We start from the raw sequence: 23,816 nt of genomic DNA on the forward strand, positions 1-23,816 counted from the left end.
CGCCCGGAAAATTATTTTGTAATCTCGATGACAATTATGACAGTTCAGTGCGAATAAAATAATCGGCTTTGCGAATAATTAAAATATTGTCTGTTATTTAATATGAATATACGTGAATATGTAGATGATAAAAGTTAACTTTTCTCCATTATTTGTCGCAACAATTAATATATATCAGCTTGCATAATCGGTTCAGATACAAGTGAAAAAAAAAATTAATTAAAAATTATTCCCCCCTCCCTCTTAAGTATTTAAATATCTCTCAAATCAATTAAAGTATTTCAAAATAATTTACTGAAGATACAGTGATATATATCGGAAAATAAAAAATTTATTATTTTATTTAATTAACATTCTTTTATATTTTTAGTTAATATTTAAATGTAATAATAATGTAATTATATCTAAAAGGCAAATAAATATACATATATTTCGTCATTATAATAAAATATTAATTAACAACGGTCAACCAACCAATGGACATCTCGAGATTTGAGAACCATGATGATTTACGTTTGCCAGCCGCTCGAACCGGCTCTTTTATAGCAGCTATAAAATGACAGGATAAAAAGAGAACGACATTCGGCACTTTAATGTACATACAACTAAATATCCTTTGGCAGCGCACACAGATATCACTCATCGATGCACGTCGTCGTGTCGCGTCCCGAAATGCGCTTCTTGCGTAGTCGGTTACCAGAAGAGGGGCCAAAAAGTGTGGTGAAATTACATGTGAAAAAAATTAATCGCGACACACATCGTATTTTTATTTTGTACGTTTCCATGGTACGCTCATCCGATTCTACTGTCGCGACATTAAAAAATGATCTTTTCGTTAGACGAGCGAGCTCGAGTACTTGCAACAAGTAACTTGAGACGAACCCGCACATTCTACCATCGGAACTAAAGAAATTTAAATTTTTTTCAGGAACTTTACGGTACTTTGCTTCTCTTAAATTCGACCTCGTCACCTCGCCCGGCTCTATTCTCCATCGTTTCGACGAGACTTGCCGGGAACCGTAGAACACACGTCGTTAATCTAACGCTATCTGTGTTGCAATTTATTAGCGGAGAAAGATTTATCTACTCCGCGAATAAAATCTCTCTCATCGTCGTCCTCTCGCGGGTCAGCGCGCGATTGCATCTGCGCGATGTTACACGAGTCGTCGTTAAACGCAGGAGGAAATTAATTCTCATTATAAAAACATGTGATTCAGCTCTGAAGCGCGTAAGCGCCGCCGACAGAGACGAGGTGCCCTGCAGAAATCATTATTTTACTGTTATTTAAGGATTCTACGGGCGTTTGAAAAAACGAGCTCATTTTTCTAATTTCGCGATGACTCGAGAAACAGACAGAAAGAGAATTTATTTACTTAAATCCATCTCTCTCACACTATCTTGATTCATGCGGATCCTTTGCGGCAGTCGTACATAAACGTACACGCGATATACGGATGTCTATCGAAGAGAAAACGAGTAAAACATTTTGCGCGAATCGAAGAATGTGATAAGGGTTTATCAAGATGTTGTCCCGGGTCAAATAATAAACTAATTAGCTGATAAATCCCGATTTATCGGAAAAATGTTGACAAAGTGTTCTTTTTTAAAATCTATCCGTTATATAATTTTTCCAAAATTGCAGATCACGATGATGAAGTTTTCTCGTCTATTATGCTGCTTTAAATGACGGTGACTCAAAGAACGATAAGAGAGGTCATTATCTCGTACTATAAGAATCAATACAATCGTACATTATCATTCGTCATTCGATGTTATCGAATCGATAGTAGAAAGTGCGTAACGTGATATATCGACCAATATTTATCGCGCGCAGCTCGCTTGCAAACGATTCCCTAGTGTGCAAACCAACTGCATTAGGTACAATGAACCTCTCGAACATGTACTACAAGACGGTATAGTTGAGTATTTCCTATACGGAATACATTGTGTTTAAAAAATTCACAAAAAAAAAATAAAATTTCTTAATAAAATTATTTCTAAAATATTTTTAAACTTGCGGATATTAATTAAAATTCTAGGAAGGACGGTGAAAAACAACGAGCATGATTTAATTTCACGTCAACACAAGTTTAATATAATTTTATCCAAGTTAAATTATAAAAGTTTTTAACACACGGGATTTAAGAATTAATTTAAAAAAATATTTAAAATAAAACGTTAAAAAATTTATCTCAATCAAACTCTTGGAGTACACTGGATACACACACTTGATTTCATCATAGTATGTATTATAATAAATTGAATTAAATGATGAGCGATCGAACAGATGTTGTAAATGATTATACGCGGGATTTTATCAGATCCGGCTTATTTGAAACCAAATTGCTGCAAAACGTCAAATAGCTGTCACGATTCGTATAAGTTCCTGATCCTGCACCTGTCAATAGATACCGGTTGATTTCCATTTGATCCCTATTCTGATCAGTCACTCGAAGTACGCGTTTCAAAAAAAATTCATTAAAATTATTTGCACAAGAATCAGATGTAAATATGATTATGATAAACTCTTCTCCATAGCTTTGCTCTTCCGCATACCTGATCAATTTTGCTCGATAGCAAATGAGACAGGACGAAAGAGTCGCACTGAGTTAACGACGAACGGAACTTTCTTCTTATCGAACCGCTCGAGACTGAGAAGTAGATCGTAATTAGCGCATTAATGACTGCGAAACACAGATATCGGTGGTGGACATAACCGATCGGTATATGTATGTTGTGAATTGCGACGCGATAACCCTCGCCATAGTGCCGTCTTTATAATCTCTATCGTTGACGAAGAGGAAGAAAAGAAAAGAGAATGAAATGAAAAGAATTTATTCTGAAATAATGATTCTGCGGATGCACACTCGCCTAGATATAACATTGTGTATAAAAATAAAGAGAAAAAAAGAAGGAAAAAAGATAGATAAATTCGCATATTGACATATGTAGAATATATTAAAACTACTAAATTTTTTTAATAGCAGATTCTCTAACCAGATGATAGAGACGATTTTTTTGACAAAAATGTCAAAGCATCAAGATAATAATTCTAAGTTATAAGCGATTAAGAAGAAGGTTTTTTTGCAAATTTTAAACTTGCGGAGTAACAAATTTAACAAAATTGCATTCTTTAGTTATTTTAGATGGAATTTATTTTAATAAAATTTTAATTTAAGATCCAGTTATACAAAGATATGATGAAAAATTGAAGCTTTCGCAACTGTTGCAAAAAATGATAATCTCTGACATTTTGATGTTTTCACTAAGAAAAAATCGACTGTAGTGAAATAATTTGCTATTAAAAGGACATTTGTGCGATAGTTTTGAGCCACTCTGTATATATGCATACGTGCATAATATAATCAGAATATGTATTTGGATGGCGGATATGCTTTCTCTTTCTATCTCTTTCTCTATCACATGTCGATAATGAATGTACAGACAATCGTATACGCGAAATCCAATTACATTAAACATAAAAATGGCAAAATTATATAAATTAATTTCTGTACACAAAGAAGAAAATTTTGAGAAACAATTATTTGTAATATAAGTCAATTTAGTAAAATATGTAACTTATTCGTAAAACTAAAAATTATAATAAAAATTATAATAAAAAATATTATAATAAAAAAATAATTATAATAAAAAAATACACTTATACATATAATTATATAAGCTGATAAAATTCTACTTTAACAACTGTCATTTTCGTAAACGCTTATTGAAATCTTTTCTATGATTCGAATGTTTAATCATATCAGCATTTTTGAAATAATAAGCACTTGATAATATCGGAAAACTCTCCGATGACCTTCGTAATACATAATTACTATTGCAGTTTACGAGATTTCATTACAATAGGAGAATTGATTTTCGCAATGGTCCTTTAAGATAATATTCAAAATGTATATCGAGAAAAAAAAATAATATATAATAGGTGAATAGAAAAGAGGAGATAATAATACAATAGGTAAATCCTGAAGTTATTTTACAGTTGTGATATTTGAATGGCATGAAAAATATTCTTTTTATCGCGATATCTTGTGAAAGTGCACGCGGTCGCGAGTAAACAATAACGCATGCGAAGAAATCATGCACTCTAGCGAATGCACATCAGGGAAAAATATATTTTAAAAATATAACGAGTGCGATATTAAATTCCTCAAAAACTAAGAATAAGTGATAAAGTCACTCTGCATAATTATGATAAAATTCAAAGATAATTGTGAATGTAATCGAATAGGGAACATAATTTTTTTGATGCATAGAAAAAAATGAGCTGTTTTATAAAAAATATCGCAATAACACAATTTTTTTTCAACTTTGTCTCCTCTTATCATCGATCGTCATAACATTGATTATAAATTTTTTGGCTCCACAAATGCAGAAAAGATACGGACACTTCAATCCAATAATAACATTAACAGGCAGAAGAATTAACATGACCTTCCTCTCTCCGTTATCAAGCTGCTTCTTTCGATTATCAAGTACAATGATACAGACGTGTGTAAACATATTTTTTTACACCGATACATTGTGTATAAATAGATGAGTACACATAACGTGGACATGGTCAGTCTAATTCTTTTCTATGATACATCCGATACGATACGTCGTTCATGCGTAGATAGACATTCGTGCGAACTCGTTCACAATCTCGCGATGGTGGGAACGATTAGCGCTGGCATATTTATAGCAGCTATAAAAACTGATAAGTCGACGCCACTTACGTTCGGTACATTACAAGACGGACCTTGAACTTCCCGACATGTTTTAAAATACATGATAAGACAGCTTGCGGATTTTAAACGCGAACGAATCAACCTGTTGCACTAATTGTATTTTTTTATCCTTCTATATAAGTTTGGTAACTTTTTGATAATTATTTTATAAAATAATAAAAATAATAAAAATAATTAATGAAATTGATTATTTTACAATTTTTTTCATAATAAAACATACAAACTCTTAGTCTTTCTCTCTCCTTCTACTTTCTATCTCTTAAATTTTTAATATCGTTGAATATGGAAAATCTTAAGATTATTGTCATAAATCATACATTTTTCTAAAAATAATTATCATAACAAATTTTACTCGTAAGATAAAGAATTCAATAAAAAGAAATACAATTGTTTAAAAAGAAAAGAAATATTTTTTACTGTAATGTAAAATCAACTTCTTTAATTCACGAATTGTCTATTATTTAAAAAAAATTAGAACATTGCTAGAATAATCGAGAGATAATTGGAATGAACGAATGTATTTTAACTAAAATAATCATGAACTTAACAATGACATTGACAATTCATATATAGCGCAAGTTTATTTTCCTTGGGGAATCACACACAACTATTAATAATATCATCAGTCTCGCTGGTAGAAGTCAGACAATAAAGCGGGGTTATCACCATTAACATTCGGATAGCAAGACTCATGCAAAAAGCATCGTGATATGCAATGCCCACTATTGCACTTGAAGATAACCCATCGCACATACATAGGTTTCAAAGAATAATTATAAATAATGCTTTTTATAGACGTTTAAACAGACAGTATCGCGTTAAGTGCGCAGTAAAAATTATATTGCGACCTTAGATAAGTATTTCATAATGACAGTTTTTTATATCGGAGAAAAATAATCGAGTTCGCGAAAAAAGAATCGAAACGTTTTTTAAATTTGCGCGACCCCAGAGAGATACTCGTCTCGATATATTTCTTATATCATTAACGAAACCCTAATAACTTTGTTAAGAGGGAAATTATTGCGGTTATCGCTGCTCGTTGCATCTGCTCAGCGATAAATAATTTCTTTCCAATAAAGTGCCCGTACTTGAAGAAAAGAAGAATTCATTCATTCATCATCGCACGCACGAAGGCAAACAATGAGCAAAAGATACATGGAAAATTCTATTAATGCAAATATCAGTGTTATTTTCTAAAAAAATATTCATTCTAAAAAGAGAGAAAGAGAGAGAGAGTCTTTGTTCGTATTATAAATTATCTTCAGTCTTATGATTAATGGAATATTACACGCGGAAATGTTGAAAAATAACGAAAAACTTATTAATATTAAGTACTGAGAAAACCGAAGCAATCTTCGTAATACAATTAGGTGAAAATTAAATTTCATAAATATTAATAAAAGATAAGAAAGACTGTAATGAGGAAAATTCGCGCACGCTATGATGATAATCTTATATTATCCTTATATATATTAATTTTACAGTCTTCCAAGAGAAATTATCTCTTTAAAGAATTAATCTCAACTTGCGCATAAAATTTTTGTATTAATAAATTATAGAAAATTAAAATATATGATTTGCTGATTTACTTTATTTTTCTCTATTATATTATATTCTATTTTATTATTTTTTTTTATTATAAATCATCCTATATGTATGAAGTATAAATTAACTTGATATAGAGATGTTGCAATAATTCGATATTTCTGTGGTATTTCTTATGGTAAGCTACATTTTTTATAACTAGACGAAAATACACGATATTTTTTTCTCGCGCAAACATCGTAATTGCACGAAAATGCGATTCAGTCCGTTATGACTCTTATCAAAACAAATATAGAATACTCGATTTAACTACGAAGGTCGCCGAAATCACGGCAGCTTGAATCTGCGTGTCATAACGGCTTTCATCAGCCTCGTCCGAGCACGATGCAGACGCGGAGCCGAATGCAGTTGGCGCGAGCGACCATCGCCCTGTTTTCGGTGTCAAGGCGTTCAAGAAGACTCCATCTTCGTATTTACCGTGGAACGTTAATTCATTCATGCCGTGTATCGCCCCAAGTGGAATAATCTAGAACCGTCATCAACCCTCGCGGAACGTTTTCCCGATACAAGATGTGTAAAATAGTGCACGCAAGTGCAACAAATTGCATAATGAATACTCATTACGCGTTCCGGCAAAATTAACTACGACTTTTATCGACACTTTGAAAACGTGAAATACGGGACGGATAACTTGGGAAAGCAACCGAGCGCGTCTTACAAGTTTGTTGTTCGCGAACAAGATCACGTTATCTCTTAGGTTATTTGCAACAAAGTGTTATCTATTATGCCGTATCTATAGCGTCTATGTGTATATATAAAACTCGAGCGCATATATCGTTAAAAACACATTCCAAATGCGGTTCTTCCTCTCGGGAAGAAGAGCAGTTATTTATTTACCATCGAGCTCGCCTGTTCTCCCGTCTTTGACTCGTCCTGGGCTCCTTCCTTCTGTATCATGATCACTCCTAAAACCGTGTCGAATGTGTCGCGTATCGAAATCGACCCGTCTTGACAAATTTCGTCCCGAGAAATTTTTATAACGAGACTTACGTGAGATGTTAGGCGTTCAATCCGCGATCGCGAAGCTCCATACGAGCTACCCGATATAATCGCGAGCCTTCAAACATTATATATCTCTACCCGTTAACGATCGACAAAGAGGAAAGAGCGGTTTTTCCTTTTTACAAATCAAATTACTCCTCGCGCGCGAGTTTGCGACACAGATGGAAAGCCATAACGCGCATAACTTTTCGCCTCACGCGGTGACGGTCTCGCGAACAGAGCAGCGCGCGACGCAAGAATCCGGCGAGCCGCACTCGTCATACTTTTCGCTCGCGAATCCTCTATTTTAGAAGAACTCCCCTTCCAAACAAATCTCTGTTTATTTTGCTTCGGATCTCTCGCGCCGATGCCAATCGATATCAACACCGGAATTTTTAAGCCGCCTTCGAACCTCGTCGAGAGATAAGTATCCCACTGAGAGATGACCCCAGTGCACTGACAGTGAGATTCAGGAGGATTTCACGGGGTTTGGATCTCGACTCTATCCTCGCCGACTCGATTTTCGGAGCGCGATTGTCCCGTTTTTTTCTTTTCGCGCCGACGAAAAGAGCGGGCGCTCTCGATCTCGATCGATCGACGTGGCGAAGCCGCGCTACCCGAGAGAGAAACTCTCTTTACGGCGCGACGGAACCGCTACTAAGCGGGTGTTGTAGCGCGAGAGCGGAGGCTGAAGTGGAGCCGGCACAACCGGCCGGCTTACGCACACTGACTTCTGACTGGTCGAGCTAGTAGGTGACTCCGGAGACCCCTTCCATATCGCATAGCAACACCGCTCGTAAGGCGACTGATAAGTGCCTGCACTTTGTCAGGCATCGATGAATCTGGCCGAGCGTGATAGGTGGTGCATACAAATTTTTTGAAAATTAAAAAAAAAGAGGGAAGATCAAAGGGCTGACGTAAAGGTTGAAGGCAGAATCTTGAAAATCCGGCAGATTAATCGAGCTGATTTACGGGAGATTAAGAGGACTTGATTTTCCATATTCCACGTGAGGGATAAATCAGGATCCCTATCGATGAATAATTTATTAGATGGAGACAGGATGCGAGAGAAGGTAGAGAAATATTATCGCAAGTCGGAGAAGAAATTTGATTAGCGAAGTGATAACACGATTCGCAATTATACCCAGATTTACTTTCATCTTATTCAGTCGCGCGTTTCAAGCAAGCGACGAATTTCTTATTTTCACCCTTAGCAGAATCCTTGGATAGAATCGCGACTTTGGCGAAATTCGAAGAGGCAAATTCGCATTATCGGGACGCGAGAAATGGCGCATCCGCTCTCGTCGCGCGCGTCCATGCCTGAAATTGCAACGCGCTCCAACCCGGAGATCAAAGTCGCGCGGTCGTAAATCGAGCGATACCGCTCGCGATTTTCGAAGATCGCACCGCGAGGGGCGAGAACGCGTATCGAGAACTGTTCCAGTAATAACTGTTTTCGTACGCGCGGAAAAAACAACATGTAAGATAAGTCGGTGTACGTTACATATCCGGCGCGATAAAATCCAGGGCGCATCTCTCGCTCTCGCGAGCAGAAGGAGAAGAGGTCGTAAATCAGCATCAGAGGGAGGGAGAAGACGAGACGGCCGGTAATATTATTAAATTATGCGGCGGCTTCGCTTCCTGCCGCTACGCGGATCTCACTCTATCGATCTTATCTCGCGATTTCATCGATTTTCACCGCGACAGGCCGAAACGCCTACGCACCGCTATGCGTAGTCGCCAAACGTAACTGTACCCGACCTACGACAACGTACGCTCGAACCAAAAGAAACTTAAACTACGCTACGAGGGACGCAGCGATGATTTTCGACAAGTATACGCGAGATGCGCGTCGATTCGCGATAGAGACGAATCCTCTCCTTTTCGCGTCTCCCGAGGAAGATGCGCCCCTGAACGCTCGCTCGCGAAGACGCAGGAGAGATACAGACTCCTTCCTGTCAGACCCGCGCGCCTGAAATATGACGGATTACGCGGGATGATACACCACGAGAAAGCGTATTTTCGAACCCTCGGCGAACTCCCGTGTCGTCCTTGATTCATCCGTAATCCGGCATTTAATCCCGGGTATAATTCCTCGCGTAATCGCGTAATTATCGTATCATCGGGACCTCATTAGTAACGAGCAAACGGCAATCGTTATTGCCGGTGAGCCGCGGGGGAATTAAAATGCGATCGGCCGATTGGCCGTTGCACTCGATGATGATGCACCGCGAGACAGAATCGACCATCTACCTCCATCGCCTCTCTTTCTCTCGCCCTCTCTTTTCTTCCCGGCCGTCTCGTCTCTTTTTTTCTTCTCGGCGACTGTAACCACTCCCTGCCCGGTTTTCTGTCGGTCGTTCGCCGTCTGCAGGAACGCGCGAGTCGACCTACCGCGAGTCGTCACGCACGATCGACGCACGACACGTTGTAATAAGCTTGTAAGCTTTTTCTCGCAACGATCGGCCAAGTTTCCATTAATGACACTCCGATCTACGAGATTGACACGTGAAATAGTACTACGAGTCAATTTTACAGAACGATTAAATTTTTTCTCAAGAAACTACTCTGATTACTCAGAAAAAATATTTACATAAGATGTGATTGAAGGAGAAAAAGCGTTAGAATGATTCAGTTATATTCAAATAATTATTTTTATAGTTTTTATACAACGCACGACTTAAGAGTTACTCAAGATTGCCGAGTTAAATGATTCTTTGTACAGTTCATACATTAACGAATTTAATTCAAGCAATGATAGATAATTGACTTATGTTAAGGTATTTGACTCCTTATCAAATTCATCTGCTTTGGTATTAAAAAAATTCTTTTCTCATTAAGAAAACGTATATTTTAAAATATTATTTTACTGCAGTTGTATTAATATGTATGCTGTATTAACGTGAAATTTAATTCACATCATTACACACCGAATAAGAAGACATTGAATCTATATAAGGTTTAAATTGATCATAAATCATTACGAGTCTTCTTTTCGTTCTAGATGGTAATTATTGGCGATAATGTAGTCGAATTTTTACATCTTTCGCTCAATGAATTACGTAACTTATGTATATTAACTCTTTAATGATTGATGAATGTCATGAAAAGAAAGTTTTACGAGTAATATAAATTCCATTTGTTCGAATCCTGTAATAATAGTTTCTTTTTGTTATAAAAATAATAATTTAAATAATAATAGTAAAATCGAAACGTTTGTGATTATTTAATTAAACGAACTTATTATTATTTGTAGTTTATTTTAGATCCTTTTAATTTGCTCGTAATATTGACCCTATAATTGTCCATTATTAAATAATAGTTTTCTAAATTTTCTAGTGATAGATATATTAATTATTTAATTAATTAATGATAGAAATCAATTGCAAATTAAGGAATTTCCGTGAATTAAACATCAGAGATATATATATCTAGAGCGTACTATTCTTGAGAAATGAAATAGAAAATCTTGCGATGGGATAAGATCCATAAAGCGTTGAATGGACTTGCCGTTCCGAGGGTAACGACCCCCTGACGGTGACCTTTCTAGACGTCACGTAGGAGTGCGAGGAAAGCGGCTTATCTCCGCAAGGAACCACGTGGTAGAAGCGATGCCGCAAGCGCGACACACATTCGAGGAAAATCCATCCGATATGTATCGAACGCCTACGTTCATCAAGGTGACCTTCACTACCTCCATTGCAGAATCCAAGGACGTAGAGGCAAGATTCGCGTCTCCTAATTTTTTTTTCGATATCGAGGTGAGAATGCATTTTTTTTCTCATCTTATTGTAAATTATTATCATGCGTAGCGAAACTCTAATTTAATTTTAAACTAAAAGGAGGACAACGGTTTAATCTTCGAGAAATCTTGCTTCAACTTTTTATCATAAGTCTTGGAAAATAAAGAATCTAATAATGGTTTAGAATGAAAATCACCCAGGTGACAACCAGTGCGGCAGAAATGGCAGATCGTAACCTTTATCTCACAATCAACTTAAAGATCTCCTCGCGATCTAAGGTCTAGCGAACGTCTACGAGCGATTAATCGATCGATCGATCGGCGCGACGTGACGTTCGATCGCGGCCGCAATTCGCACCTCTCACGAGCAACTAGAAATGCGAACAACACGCGCAGGTGAGCAGAAAGGAGAAAGAAAGAGAGAGAGAGAGGAGGGGAAGAAGGGAGGTTAAAGGTCAAATGCGAACTTATCTCAACGACTTGGTCGCGCGACGATCAAAGACTAAACTCGTTTCTCTTTTTACGTCGACACGAGACTCGAAGGTGGAAAACATTCCCTTGATGGTGACCCCTCACGCGCTCGTAGATCGCGTCCGAGGATAGCAGTGAACTTTATCAGGCTACGACAGGTCATTAACCAACGTAACTTGATGCATAACTGTAATTATAATTGGTCATTACGTTTGATTATGCAAAATAAATTAATGGGAGTTGGTAGAAAGGAAACTTGTCGGAGAGCTCATTTAGGATTCAATCTCAGCTTGATGACACATGATTAGATAACGAGATAGCGTGAAATTGACGGCTTAATGGCGGACAGTTTCGGCAGAAGAATCCGTACTTTCGTACGCGCAAGATGAAATCATCGCACCGCTTCTAAGCTGTAGACAATTGCGTTTATTTTCGTCTGCTGATACGAATTGGTGTGGGAGAGCAATTGCAATCTTCTACGATACACACGTCGCCGGTAGCGAATATATTTTTTACACCAAGAGATTCATCTCGTTGCAAACGAGACTCACGATTGGTTGATCCATCAGATCTGTTGCAATTAACGATAACTTATCTAATCAGTGAACTTTTTGCATCTTCATTAATTAAGAATATCGGGCGCGGTTTTTCCTTTCAGACTGCGACGCGATTTTTTTTCGCGATAATTGTTGGTAATTCAAGGAAAAAAAATAAAAAAGTTCTGACGCGCATGAAAGATCAATTAATTTTTATCATTATATTTTCATAATATTTTTGCATTTACTGCAACAGTCAAAAAGATACTTACATAATTTTGTGAAGAAATGAAATGATATGATTCTGTCAATGTCAATGTCATCTCTCGACCGCATTCATTACCAATAGCAAAATTGGTGCGATCATGTCAGATGAATAAAATAGATTTCATTAAGAAGCAAGTGATCAAAATGAGTGTTTAATGCAAGCTGTTCACGGGACGAATCGTATCGTATCGATTTACACAAATTTTTCGTACATTATACTTGTTTGAAAGATTAATGATTGCAAAGCAAATGCAAACCGATTAGAAAAAATATTAATATTTTAATTCAATCTAATCACGACAATCATTCGTAAGAAAATTTTTTTTTCAAATTTCAAAAAAATAAAAAACACGAAAAAGTTTTTAAAATTTGATTTAAAATTTAATGATATAAAAATTTCGTTAGATATATAATGGAAATCATATTATCCACTTCACATTAGACATTCGTTGCATCAGAAGATGGTATCGATATCAGATTTATTACACAATTTTTATTACAATTTTTTTCATGATATATTTAAATCCTATTCTTTCTAAAAAAAAAAGGGAAAGAAAAACAATGGCACATGGCACTCACCGACTCCTCGGAAAGCGTTCTCCCTCTTTTAATCCCTTTTTGGAAGAGCAAAGCCGCAAGCGGAAGGCATTCGCGCGCGAATGTTCCCGCTCGGCGGAACACTTCCGGTCCTCTTTACGAGCGCGAGACCGATTCGGAACCGCGACGAGAGACGAATCGACGAGAAATAAAACAAACCAACGGGCGACCGCGACGTGCCGACGTTTGTCGACGGAACGAGATAGAGCAGCCTCTACGTGGACCTCTACGTGGACGTGCGTCCCGTGTAAAAATGACAGCGACGTCTCAGCCGCCGGAACGGTCGTCGGCGGTACAAGGGCAACGAAGGTCGCAGCTGCGCGTCGCGACACGCAGGTGCGTCTCTGTCTCTACTCGTTCGCTCGCTCGCTCGCTCGCATCGCACGCTCGGTAGCGCGCGCGGTTCGGAAACTGCTGGCGAACGCGTGACGTGACGAGACGCGACGCATGTGCGTTGCCTACGAAGACGATGTATCACTTCGACGTCAGAAGATGAAGAGAGAGAGAGAAATCTAAATGATCCGTTCTTCTCATAATTAATTGCGTTTCTTTTATTTTTCAGTTGGGATAAGATAAATGTATTGTCAAACTTTGGAAAAGAAAGAAATAAATAAGATAATTCTAAGGAAGCGTAGATAGCTGGTTCTATGATGTTTCTATTCGATATCGCCCTCTTATCAACCTTTAAGATACCTTGTGATACTTTTTAGATTCTACAGTATAAAAGACGATAAAAAATTATCAATGTTTCATATTTATACTTGTAAAATTCGCTAACGATTTTAATAACTACTTAATAATTATTTCCAAATAAAAATACGTTATCAAATCATTATAAAATCGCTATAAATGGCAATCAATTCCAATCAAATTTTAAAAAAAGGACATATTAAAAACCTGCAACTATAGGCTGCGCTGTCAATATTACGCGCTTAAACGTGATCCGCATGCGTGCTCCGATACGCAATTAAGAATAACAGCGCGTCAACAATAGCACATCACTAGAATGCAAAATATGCTTGATCGTGAGCAGAAAAGACTTAAAATGGAATATCGAAGCACCAGTCGACCCGATTGTGTAACTGCAGCGTACTCGAATGATTCACGAAACGACGCGACGCTATTTCAAGCGCGGAATGTCACAAGATCCCTCCACCCGGGGGAGATGATCCGCCGGAGTACGTTCCTGGAGGGAACCGAGTGATTCGCCGCGAGAGGCGCAGCGTTGCGACGCTCGTCGCCTCGCTCTCGCACGCGCCGCAGATTATGCCGCATTGCTGCAAACGCGTTTGCCATCGCGACGCGACGCCAGGAAAACGAGCGCGGGCTCCGAGAGTCGCGGCCGCGGCGGCGGCGACAACGAGACGACGAGATGCCGGCGCGACACGTCGCAGCGTCGCCGTGGAAGACGACGAGGCCCGGGTCGCGGATGAGAGATTAAAAGGGAGACGAAAGAAAAAAAAAATATATAAAGGATACTTGTCTATCTCTCACCCTCCTTCTGCGAGCTCACCTTGATCCCCGTCAGGAATCTGACAATCAACAACGTGATCATGAACGTCCGCCGGCTGCCCGGCTTCATGTATAACTACAAGCTTGCAACGGTCCTCCTGCTGTCCGGCCTGTTCCTCGTCGTCTACCTGCTTCTATATTGGGGTGTAATGTGCACGAATCTCGAGGCCTGGCGTCACGTGTCCATCGTGGTGAGTTTGCCGCGGGCGAATTGCTTCGATCGACAAACGCGAATCGCGAATTTTACGTTCGGGATGGCACGAGATGGGGTGTAAATATGTCGGTTTGGTGAAAGTGTGCAAGGGGTGAATCCTGCGCCGGCGAGGGGTTGAAGGAGCGTGACGTAGGGACGCACGCGCGTACTCTACGCAGCCTCCGGGCTGCGTTCGGAAACATCACCCGAATGCCCCCGGATATCATTTTATCCTTGTTGTTCACCGAATGTTAAACAAGGATAAAATGATACCCGGGTACATCCGGGTGATGTTTCTGAACGCAGCCCCGGTCGGAAGAACTGGATCTCCGACTCGCGCGGCGAATTCGTACACGCGTTTCTCGCATGCAAAGTGATGGGACAGTTTATTATACTCGCAAATTTTTATTGTCGGCGAATCGCTTCTACCGGAAATGGCCACGATCGCGTTTTATTCCACCTTTGACAAGCTCGTCAGGAGAGGTCGAGGTTTGCTTTTCGAGTCGGAAATCAATTGGAACATTTTTGAAAAGGTCACCGATGAAATAAATATGTTCCGAAATTGTAAACGTTTATGTGATAAATTTGCCATATGAATGAGAGGGGTGTACTTGGCCAGAAATTGCGTTACTCGACAAATTCAATTTAGAAAAATGGACTAAATAAACAGCTGCTATCTTTTTAAAGATTTTATATGTTACTATTAATACGTACATTTATGTATTGAATACGAGGAATTTATTGATAAGAATTTACTCGTAAACTAGGATATTGATGTAGGTAATCGTGCAAGGTATCTTGTATTCCAGTAACCCGAATAACACTCCGCAGATATCGATCCCCATAAAATTTTCCTAATTTCGTCAGGATCGATTCGCGCTCTGAATACATCCCTAAAATGCTTGTCTCAATTCTTCTTCTAAATATACTCAAAAAAATCTATTGAAATTACAATCTACATATATAATTACATACGTGTAAACATCATTATAATCCTTCAGTGAATCAATTTACATACTAAGCATATAATGTGTAAATAGTTTGAATTATAACAGAGAAAAGTAGAATTATTAATATTTGCCATAATTCTAAATCAATTTTTCCTAAAAAATATCGAGAAAATTTGAAATAATTTTATGATAAACACATCGAAATTTTCTTAAAAAATTATTATAATTTAAGATTTTTCAGATTTTTCCTACAATTCGTAGCATAAAATCTCTAAGACTTTTTAGCAATAATAGAAAAAAAATTAGACTGTAATATGTCGGTGAAGTCTTATGATTTAAGCCTTACATATGTCATTAGTTATTACGTTCTAAAACAGCACTGTCACAGCGTAAAATTAAGAAGAAAACCACTTATATAATACTTGACTGACAATGAAACACGCGAGATGTAAGATAAAAGTGCCAACATATAACGTTTAACATATTTCAAAGCATTTTATACTCGTTTAATTAAAAAGAAAAACTATTGAATCATATTTTAAAAATTTCTATAACTATCTTAATTTTTTAAATTATCTAAAGATACTTTTATTGCATACAAGAATAAATGAAGGAAAAGAGGAGATGTAAAATGAAAATAAATAAATATTTCACATGTGTAAACAAAATCACACATATGTAAACAAAATGTTCTAAAAATAAATAATCTCTTTATTTCCCAAATTAAAAAAGATGATTATTTTTTAAATCATATAATAAATAAAATTTTTATATATAATAATTAAAATTTAATTCTACTTGGAAAAAAGATTGTTTATTTCGAAAAAAATAACAGACTTTTTGTCTATAAAATGTGAATAATTTAATCATAATTCTCGTAGTACGATTTTGTAAAATCGAATCGTTTCTTCGTCACACTTTTGCATCTTCTGCAAGAGGTTTCGCAATAGCACGAACGTTTATTATCGAAACGTGAGACAAGGAGGAGAGATAATTCATCCCGTCGATAATTTATTTTCTCCAAAACGTTTGATAAGTAGCTTCGACGAAAAATGCGCGGCAGACACGCGTAACATATGCGTATATACGGGGACTACAAAGTAACGGCCGTTCCCTCATTGAGGCCGATTGGGCCGACTAAAAATACCGCACGAGAACAACGAGCCCGTGCAACGTTACGAAGCGGTATCATGGTACGACGAGCGAATAATATGTGGTACGCAAGAATATAGGCGCATTATGTGACAGCGCCCACGCGCGCGGGAGAGTAATACATATGTACTCTTCTGCTCTCGATTCGGACAATGTGGAGCGAAGAAAGAAGCCGTCCAGTGAAACAAGCGCTAAAATATTCGTTCATGATATCTACATTCGGTTGTTTGCATAGCAAAATATCGAGGCGGAGACAGACTTGTGTTGTGCATCCTTGTTGTGTATAATGATTGTGTAAATTGATATTATTATTTAATATTATATAATATTATATTTAATATTTTAATTAATATTAATGTTAATATTTTAAACGATATACATATCTATATACATATATAATACAAAGATACACAACAAATATGTACGCACCTTTAGATGCAGCAAACTTTTATATCTGTTCAAATATAGTTACTAACAAAATTAAACATGCGAACTAAAAATAATTCTTATTGATTTAACCTCAATTAACTTCATATTTTTTCCACTCTGAACTTTTCAGTCTCTTTTTAAAACATTTAGAACTAGTAACTTTATTTAAGGCAGAATTCAAAAGAAACGAAACAATATAGTCTATATGAAATAAAGTAATAAATATAAAAAAATAAAAAATAAATATAAAAAGAGTTGTGTGTAAGAGAAATCGCATTGTTAAAATATTCTATAATTTTAGATAAATAATTTATCCACTAACAATACTCGTATATGTCAAGCTAAAAATATAAAAAATTGCATTTCTCTCTTTCTCACGCGCGTTTTTTTCCTCGCAAAATATATTTCTTATTCAATTCTTACACGAGCCTGAAATTTTAGTATTCGCGTAGTAACCGATCATAATTTTTTAGTGCAGCCAGCATCGAGACGGTACCGCGATGGGAATTCTCTGCGAACCATTATGCGCCGAAAAGGGGATACACTCGCTAGCATGCGAAACTCTTCATGCAGGCAAGGAGGCGGTATTCTCGGCGCATTGGGAAGCAACTCGGCTCGTGTTCAAGGCCTCGAGGTAATCTTTTATTTCTTCCATATACTCCTCCACCGTTCTACATATACGTATTTCGCATAAAGAATTTCAATTCATAAACAAATGTTATTTCAATTCAGGATCAAAACCTCCTCGAAGCAATTCGAGTCGCTCTACTGGGTGGACGCGACCGGTTTTCGACACTTCCCGTCCGAGGAAGACTTCATCGTCATGATTAAAGACTTGGTCATCACTAAATTAAACGTGAGTCTCGCGCGACATCAATTGGAGAGACTCGCCCGGTTGCGGACACATCGGATAGAAACCGAGGAGATGAGACGTCGATTAGAGATGGAGAATCTCTGGCCTTTGCTAGAGGAGAATGAATATCTGATGATGATTTTGTACGAGGATAGGGACGTGTTTCCGCAATTGATCGGCACGTGCGGTACCTTTTACGCGGTCGAGTACGTCAGGCCGATCGAGACACCCACGACGGTGCTAGCTCTGTCCGATTCGAAACCCGAGTGGGCCAAGAGGCTGAAGCTCGCCGTGATGATCCTCAATCTGCTCGAGGAACTCGAGACGGAGTTCCCCGAGCCGCTTTATCTTTGCGACGTGAAGATCAATCACTTCGGTTTGCCTCTGGGCGGGCAAAAGCTAAAATTTTTGGATCTAGACGCGATCTTCCCGAAAAGCATCATCGATCGCATCACCGCTGACGGTAAAAGCTGCGAGAAACACGAGGACTGTGATTACTTCGATTGCCGGTCGGTGTGCTCGAAAAACAAACGTTGCGAATCGCCGGTTCTCAATAATAATTTACAGGTAATCGATATTACATATTTACATTGTATAAGATATATTTAATATATTTATGATTTATAAAATATTTAGTATTTTTCATATATATATTTTTTTCATGTATTTATATATATGTAAAATATTAATAATTAATTTTATAAATATTGTATATATTTTCTATGCATATTAGATATAATATAAAAAACAAATTTTTCATATTTTCGAAATGTAAAAGAAAATATGTATTACATTATTATTATTACTTTTATTGCATGTTAATCTCCAGTATATATTTATGTAATAACATAAATTTTAATATTGTCTTGAAACAAGAAATATATAATGCTGTCATTATTATTATTAATTTTCATGTGAGTTCTGAGTTTTATTAATCGTCGTCACAAAAATTAAAAATTTATGTTTGCAGATTATCTGTGAAAAAATTTTTCTCGGCTGGACGCTTTCGGGAACGATAATCATTCCTGGATTGCTGATGTCAGAGCATACCACCAGCACGCTGGCTGTGTTATTAAGACAATGCGCTAATCCGGATAGCGACACGACGCATATACCGCGTGCGGCAGCGACCAATAGCCTGAAGAAACGACTTTACAATATGTTGAGCGAGATGGAACAAGAATACGCGGCATTCATGTGAAAAAGACGATATATTCGATATTAAAAGAAAAGTCGGATCTTTAGGCGACAATGATAAAGACGCAATGCTGTGAACTTACGATTGAATGAAATATAAAATATAATTTTTGCATGCCATCGAGACTCGATAACGCCTGTATTTATTTAGTTTAGCAAAAAGGAATAATAACCTAACACATACAATCTTATACTTTTACACTATGGATTTAATAACCGGGTAAATTTCGTTTCTACAAAAGTTTCTACACTACAGAAGTAATGAAGAAAAGTTTAATAGAGAGGCTAGTGATACCAATAAAGATAATACAATGTTATTTATTATTAAAAGAGTATAGATATTTATCTTTGTTAGTGTAGAGGAGTATTGTCATAAGATCTGGCAATGAATACACAAATGGATCTCTCGGAAATTGGATGTTAGAAATCAGGGAGAAAGTTATTCCGATAAGAATCCATTATAAACTTACGAATGCGCTTAATTAGAAGATAAAAAAACAATCCATTTTTAGAGTATTCTTATGTACTCTATTATAGACAATTGAGTATTCTTATGTACTCTATTATAGACAATTGAGTGAACAAATAATTAATTATTATTATTATTATTGTTCGTTATACACGTATTAGTATTAGCGGAATCACACGATACACTTACGCGAAAAAGAGAGTGCCTGTTATACTACACTTTACATTATTTCTCTTAATTTTAAGCTTAACGTAATAAAGATCGGTTAAAGTGCCATTATGAACTCCAAATAAAGAACAAAAGGACTTTATTAAAAATTACTTACATAATGATGTCTTGATGTCCTGATGTAGTCCCAATTTGATTTCACCCCTGCCGCAGTCCTTTAGATTTCATATGAAACTTCAATACTTTTAAAAGTATCAGTTCTGTTAACATTACGCACGTGCACTTCCGTAAAAAGCACATTATAAAATTAATAAACTATTATTAATAATTATCGCGTTTTCTTCAAATGAATTATTTCAAAAATATTCTCTGTAAAATATTTCCAATTTCTTTGTTATTTCTGTTCATGATACATTAGAAATTTTTGTCTTATTATTTTTTCGTATGCATTAGTTTATATAATATAGTGTTCTTTTTGTTATATTTCTTAGAAATTAAATAATAACATTTTACTATCGCAATTAGTATAATTATGAGCTTTTATATATTAATAATTATCAGAAAAATACTTCAAATTGTTTGATTCGTTTTTAATATTTGTTATCTCATAAATACATCTTATCTGATAATTTCTGATAAATCCACGATTTCGTAATTAAAATACAAAATAGTTTAAACTCACCGATGCGATGCGCAGCGACTGGATTACACAGCGTTGATCTATAAAATACACAAATATATTAAATCTCTTAATCAAAATTGAAGCAAATTCAAATTATATTTAATATTTCGAAAGGTAATTATTAAAATTTTCGTTTTATTGAATTTTTAACGAATAATGAATAATAAATTATTCATCTCATGATTGCTCCGATGTCGCCCGAGGCCCCGGGTCTCCTCCTCCTCCTCCTCCTCACTCATTTCACCGCTGTTGCTCCTTCGTGACACTCATTCGCGATAACAATTAATTACAATTACACGGACACTCGCGAAAACAATTAATTAGGATTACACCTGAATACAGTTAATGAGCGCGCGACACTTTTTACGACACTCCCGACTTTGTAGCAGACGACGCGCACTTGATTAATGGCAGAAAAATAAAACCGCGGGAAAAACACGCGAAACTCACGCGATCGCGATATCTCTAGGGACTAACTTCGCATGCGTGCGCCTACAGCAGATTTTAGAGCCACTTCAACCAACACCGATTAACTCAGTCGTTGATTAAAGGGTTGTCAACATGACAAAATAATTCAGTGTGACCAATTGTATTTCTAACAATATACAGAGAGAAGCCAATATAATTGTAGAAATACAGTATATCGTCAGAAATACAATTGGTCACACTGAATTATTTTGTCATGTTGACAACCCTTTAATCAACGATTGAGTTAATCGGAGTTTGGTTGAAGCGGCCCTTAACAAATCATCGATGATCACATAAACGTATTTATATACGCGATCGAAAATTATTAAAATATATTTTTAATACACACAATTATTATAAATATATATCGTGAGATAATGAATTATATGTATAAATTCCTATGTATAAATTCGCGTCGATATCTCAAGCAAATAAAGCGCGCGAAAATTTTCTTCGACAAACAGCTGTTGCCACGATACGTTTAATCGCTTTTAATCGAATTAAGTAATCGCGCGGATTGATATCACTTTTAATATACTACATTACATTACATATCACTTTTAATCACTTGTATTGTATGGACACCATGATCACGGTGAATTTTTCGCGATCACGTTTCGAAAACTGATACGATGCCGCGCCGGGTTAACCTACTTGCTCTCGACTGTCACCGCACGAATGTCAAGATGACAGCGCGTAAGCAACGTAAACAACGTCGCACGTGGCCGAATGACGGATTTATACGCTACGCAATCGAAAATGATTAAAATTCCAATAATTGTGTGTGACTTACTCGCTAATTAAATGTATCACGATTCCGAATAGTCCGTCTCTCGTTCGCAATGTTTCGTTACTGACTCCGAAATGACGTCAGCGACTACGCATTGATTACTTACTTCAAAGGAATAAAGGGCGCGAAATATTTACTTTCAAAGTCGTTGCTCTAATAAACTTACGATTTACTTAATCGTATAAATTATAGTTTATTTTAAATTTTTATTTCAGTTTTAAAGATAAGAAATTGCGTTTATGTAATTGTTATAAAGATATAATTACAGATTTTATAGATTAAAATACTTAATTATATCAAAAATAATTATTTAGTTATATACATATAATCGTAATAATAATTAATATTAAATTTGATATAAGTGTATGCATAAAATTTGCATAATCCCAAGAAAATTTCGTTATATAAATAAATAAATATATTTCACTTCTCAATCTCCGCGCGATTTTTGATACGCATTTTTATATCTAAAATTCTCTCGTATATAATTATTGCATACAAATTATAAATTATCTGTACTATCGACACTTTATGAAGGCCTTTACCATGGAACGAAACCAAAATTGCGAGCATGTACCTATCGGGAAGATCATCAGATGTGGCTATGTAATTTTCATGTTTCACGGGAGAGTCGCCACATAAATTCTCAGATGACAGCTCCTCCCGAGGTGATTTTATGTTCCACGACTGATCGAAAGTCGAGCGTTCTGCTCGTTTGCTTTGCTGGTGTCCGATAATTATCGGTTCGACTGAAAAGGTCGAATATTTTTCACCATGGCGGAGAAATTTCAGCTCAAGGTCGGTGGCTATCCCGCAGAATACAACGCTGCGAAACACGGACCGTACGATCCTGCTCGCTATTACGGAAAACGTGAGTTGCTTCTTCGCGTTTGTCGTACGCTGGCTCCTCTTCTCGGCCATACGATTAGTAATCTTATGTAATGATCTCTTTTTTAACGCAGCCGACACTCCGTTCTTGGATCTGAAGCTCAGCGAGATCCCCAGTTGGTTCTCGAGACGTCAGAAGACTCCACAGGCATTGACAGGGGCATGTTCAAGAGGTGTTTACTTTATAGCAGAGCAAAAGAGGGATTGCTTTATCAATAAAAAAAATTGCATAACTCTGCGATCCCTCATCACATGTGATTTCGAGAATAATAATATTCGGAAAGAACCTCTATCATAACATTACTTTATTTCATTTTCAGCGTTCTGGCGTTGGCAACATAAGTATGTACAGCCCAGACGAAGTGGCATAGCTCCATTTTTCCAAGTAATATTTGCTAGTATGATTGTGTTCTATGCGATGAATTACCGCAAATTACGTGAGTAGAAGAATATAGATAATTAATTTCAATACAAGTACAAGTATAATACTCTGCATTATTTTGTTTCAGGTCATCATAAAAATTACAAATATCATTAATAATATTATAGACATCTTGATCGGAATAAAAGGAATCTATGTATCAGTTGTTCAGGAAAGAGATATCCAATTTGTTAGAGTGTATTTAAATAAACATTCTTAGTATGCACTAAAAATAATAATTTGTCATACTGGTTATATTAATTCCTATATCAATATGAATGTAATTCTCATCATGCATGAAATAATGATTAAAACTATCTATCTAGGATTAACAATATATTTAATTTATAATAGCTAGTTTCATATTATAGAACCCATAATATTAGAATTTAACAGATACAATTTTTAACAAATTTTAGTGAAAGTTAAAGTTGTGATCAATTTTTAGACAGATCAAAATAACTAATCTTTTACATTCTGAATGAAATAAATAAAGTATCTTATGAAATAAACGAAAAATACTATTGCTCTAAAAATAACTGTGAGGCCTAATATTATAATCGATCAATAATACATATCAAAATTTAAAATCTCAGGTCTAATTTCCCAATGATACTAAATCTCAAGTATAAATTTATAAAACAGATATGGATGTAATTTATATTCGATTAATCAAATTAATATGTGAACCGTTAAA

The 23,816-nt window shown here is 36.3% G+C and overlaps 3 protein-coding genes across 11 annotated transcripts in view; 2 read left to right on the plus strand and 1 right to left on the minus strand.

Annotated features, from left to right (window-relative positions):
- Positions 1-21,867, minus strand: part of Gbs-76a (Glycogen binding subunit 76A) — a 30,027-nt gene extending 8,160 nt beyond the window's left edge. The window contains exons 1-3 of one of the 6 annotated variants that reach the window (XM_083079503.1): positions 21,814-21,867; positions 20,553-20,590; positions 20,028-20,130 (exon numbers count right to left, since the gene is read on the minus strand). Coding sequence is in view for 2 of the 6 variants with exons in the window: in XM_083079501.1 (XP_082935627.1) it covers positions 7,191-7,250 (60 nt within the window). In the remaining 4 variants the exon portion in view is untranslated. Of the gene's footprint in view, positions 1-2,556; positions 2,654-7,190; positions 10,192-12,929; positions 14,063-20,027; positions 20,131-20,552; positions 20,594-21,813 lie in introns of those variants that run through there. The other 5 variants (XM_083079504.1, XM_083079501.1, XM_083079502.1 and 2 more) reach the window with 5 other exon arrangements.
- On the plus strand, positions 14,203-20,022 carry Aln (divergent protein kinase domain 1C). Of its 4 annotated transcripts, none has more exons than XM_083079550.1 (4): positions 14,203-14,650; positions 17,657-17,817; positions 17,916-18,603; positions 19,007-20,022. In XM_083079550.1, exons 1-4 carry the CDS (start codon positions 14,501-14,503, stop codon positions 19,235-19,237), a joined length of 1,230 nt encoding a protein of 409 aa, XP_082935676.1. In that variant the 5' UTR covers positions 14,203-14,500; the 3' UTR covers positions 19,238-20,022. The 4 variants fall into 4 exon arrangements, with proteins under 4 accessions (XP_082935676.1, XP_082935677.1, XP_082935675.1 ...); XM_083079551.1 differs by having other exon boundaries at positions 14,512-14,650; positions 17,662-17,817; XM_083079549.1 differs by lacking the exon at positions 14,203-14,650 and adding an exon at positions 14,934-15,185 and having other exon boundaries at positions 17,662-17,817.
- A 605-nt stretch (positions 21,868-22,472) lies between the features above and the next one.
- On the plus strand, positions 22,473-23,358 carry Atpsynf (ATP synthase, subunit F). Its single transcript, XM_083079585.1, has 4 exons — positions 22,473-22,681; positions 22,773-22,871; positions 23,019-23,135; positions 23,208-23,358. Exons 1-4 carry the CDS (start codon positions 22,585-22,587, stop codon positions 23,234-23,236), a joined length of 342 nt encoding a protein of 113 aa, XP_082935711.1. The 5' UTR covers positions 22,473-22,584; the 3' UTR covers positions 23,237-23,358.
- The last annotated feature ends 458 nt before the right edge of the window (positions 23,359-23,816 follow it).

Source organism: Camponotus vicinus, unplaced genomic scaffold, assembly GCF_025532165.1.
Source record: "Camponotus vicinus isolate PSW18456_S1 unplaced genomic scaffold, iyCamVici1.0 SCAF_10, whole genome shotgun sequence".
Lineage (NCBI taxonomy): Eukaryota > Metazoa > Arthropoda > Insecta > Hymenoptera > Formicidae > Camponotus > Camponotus vicinus.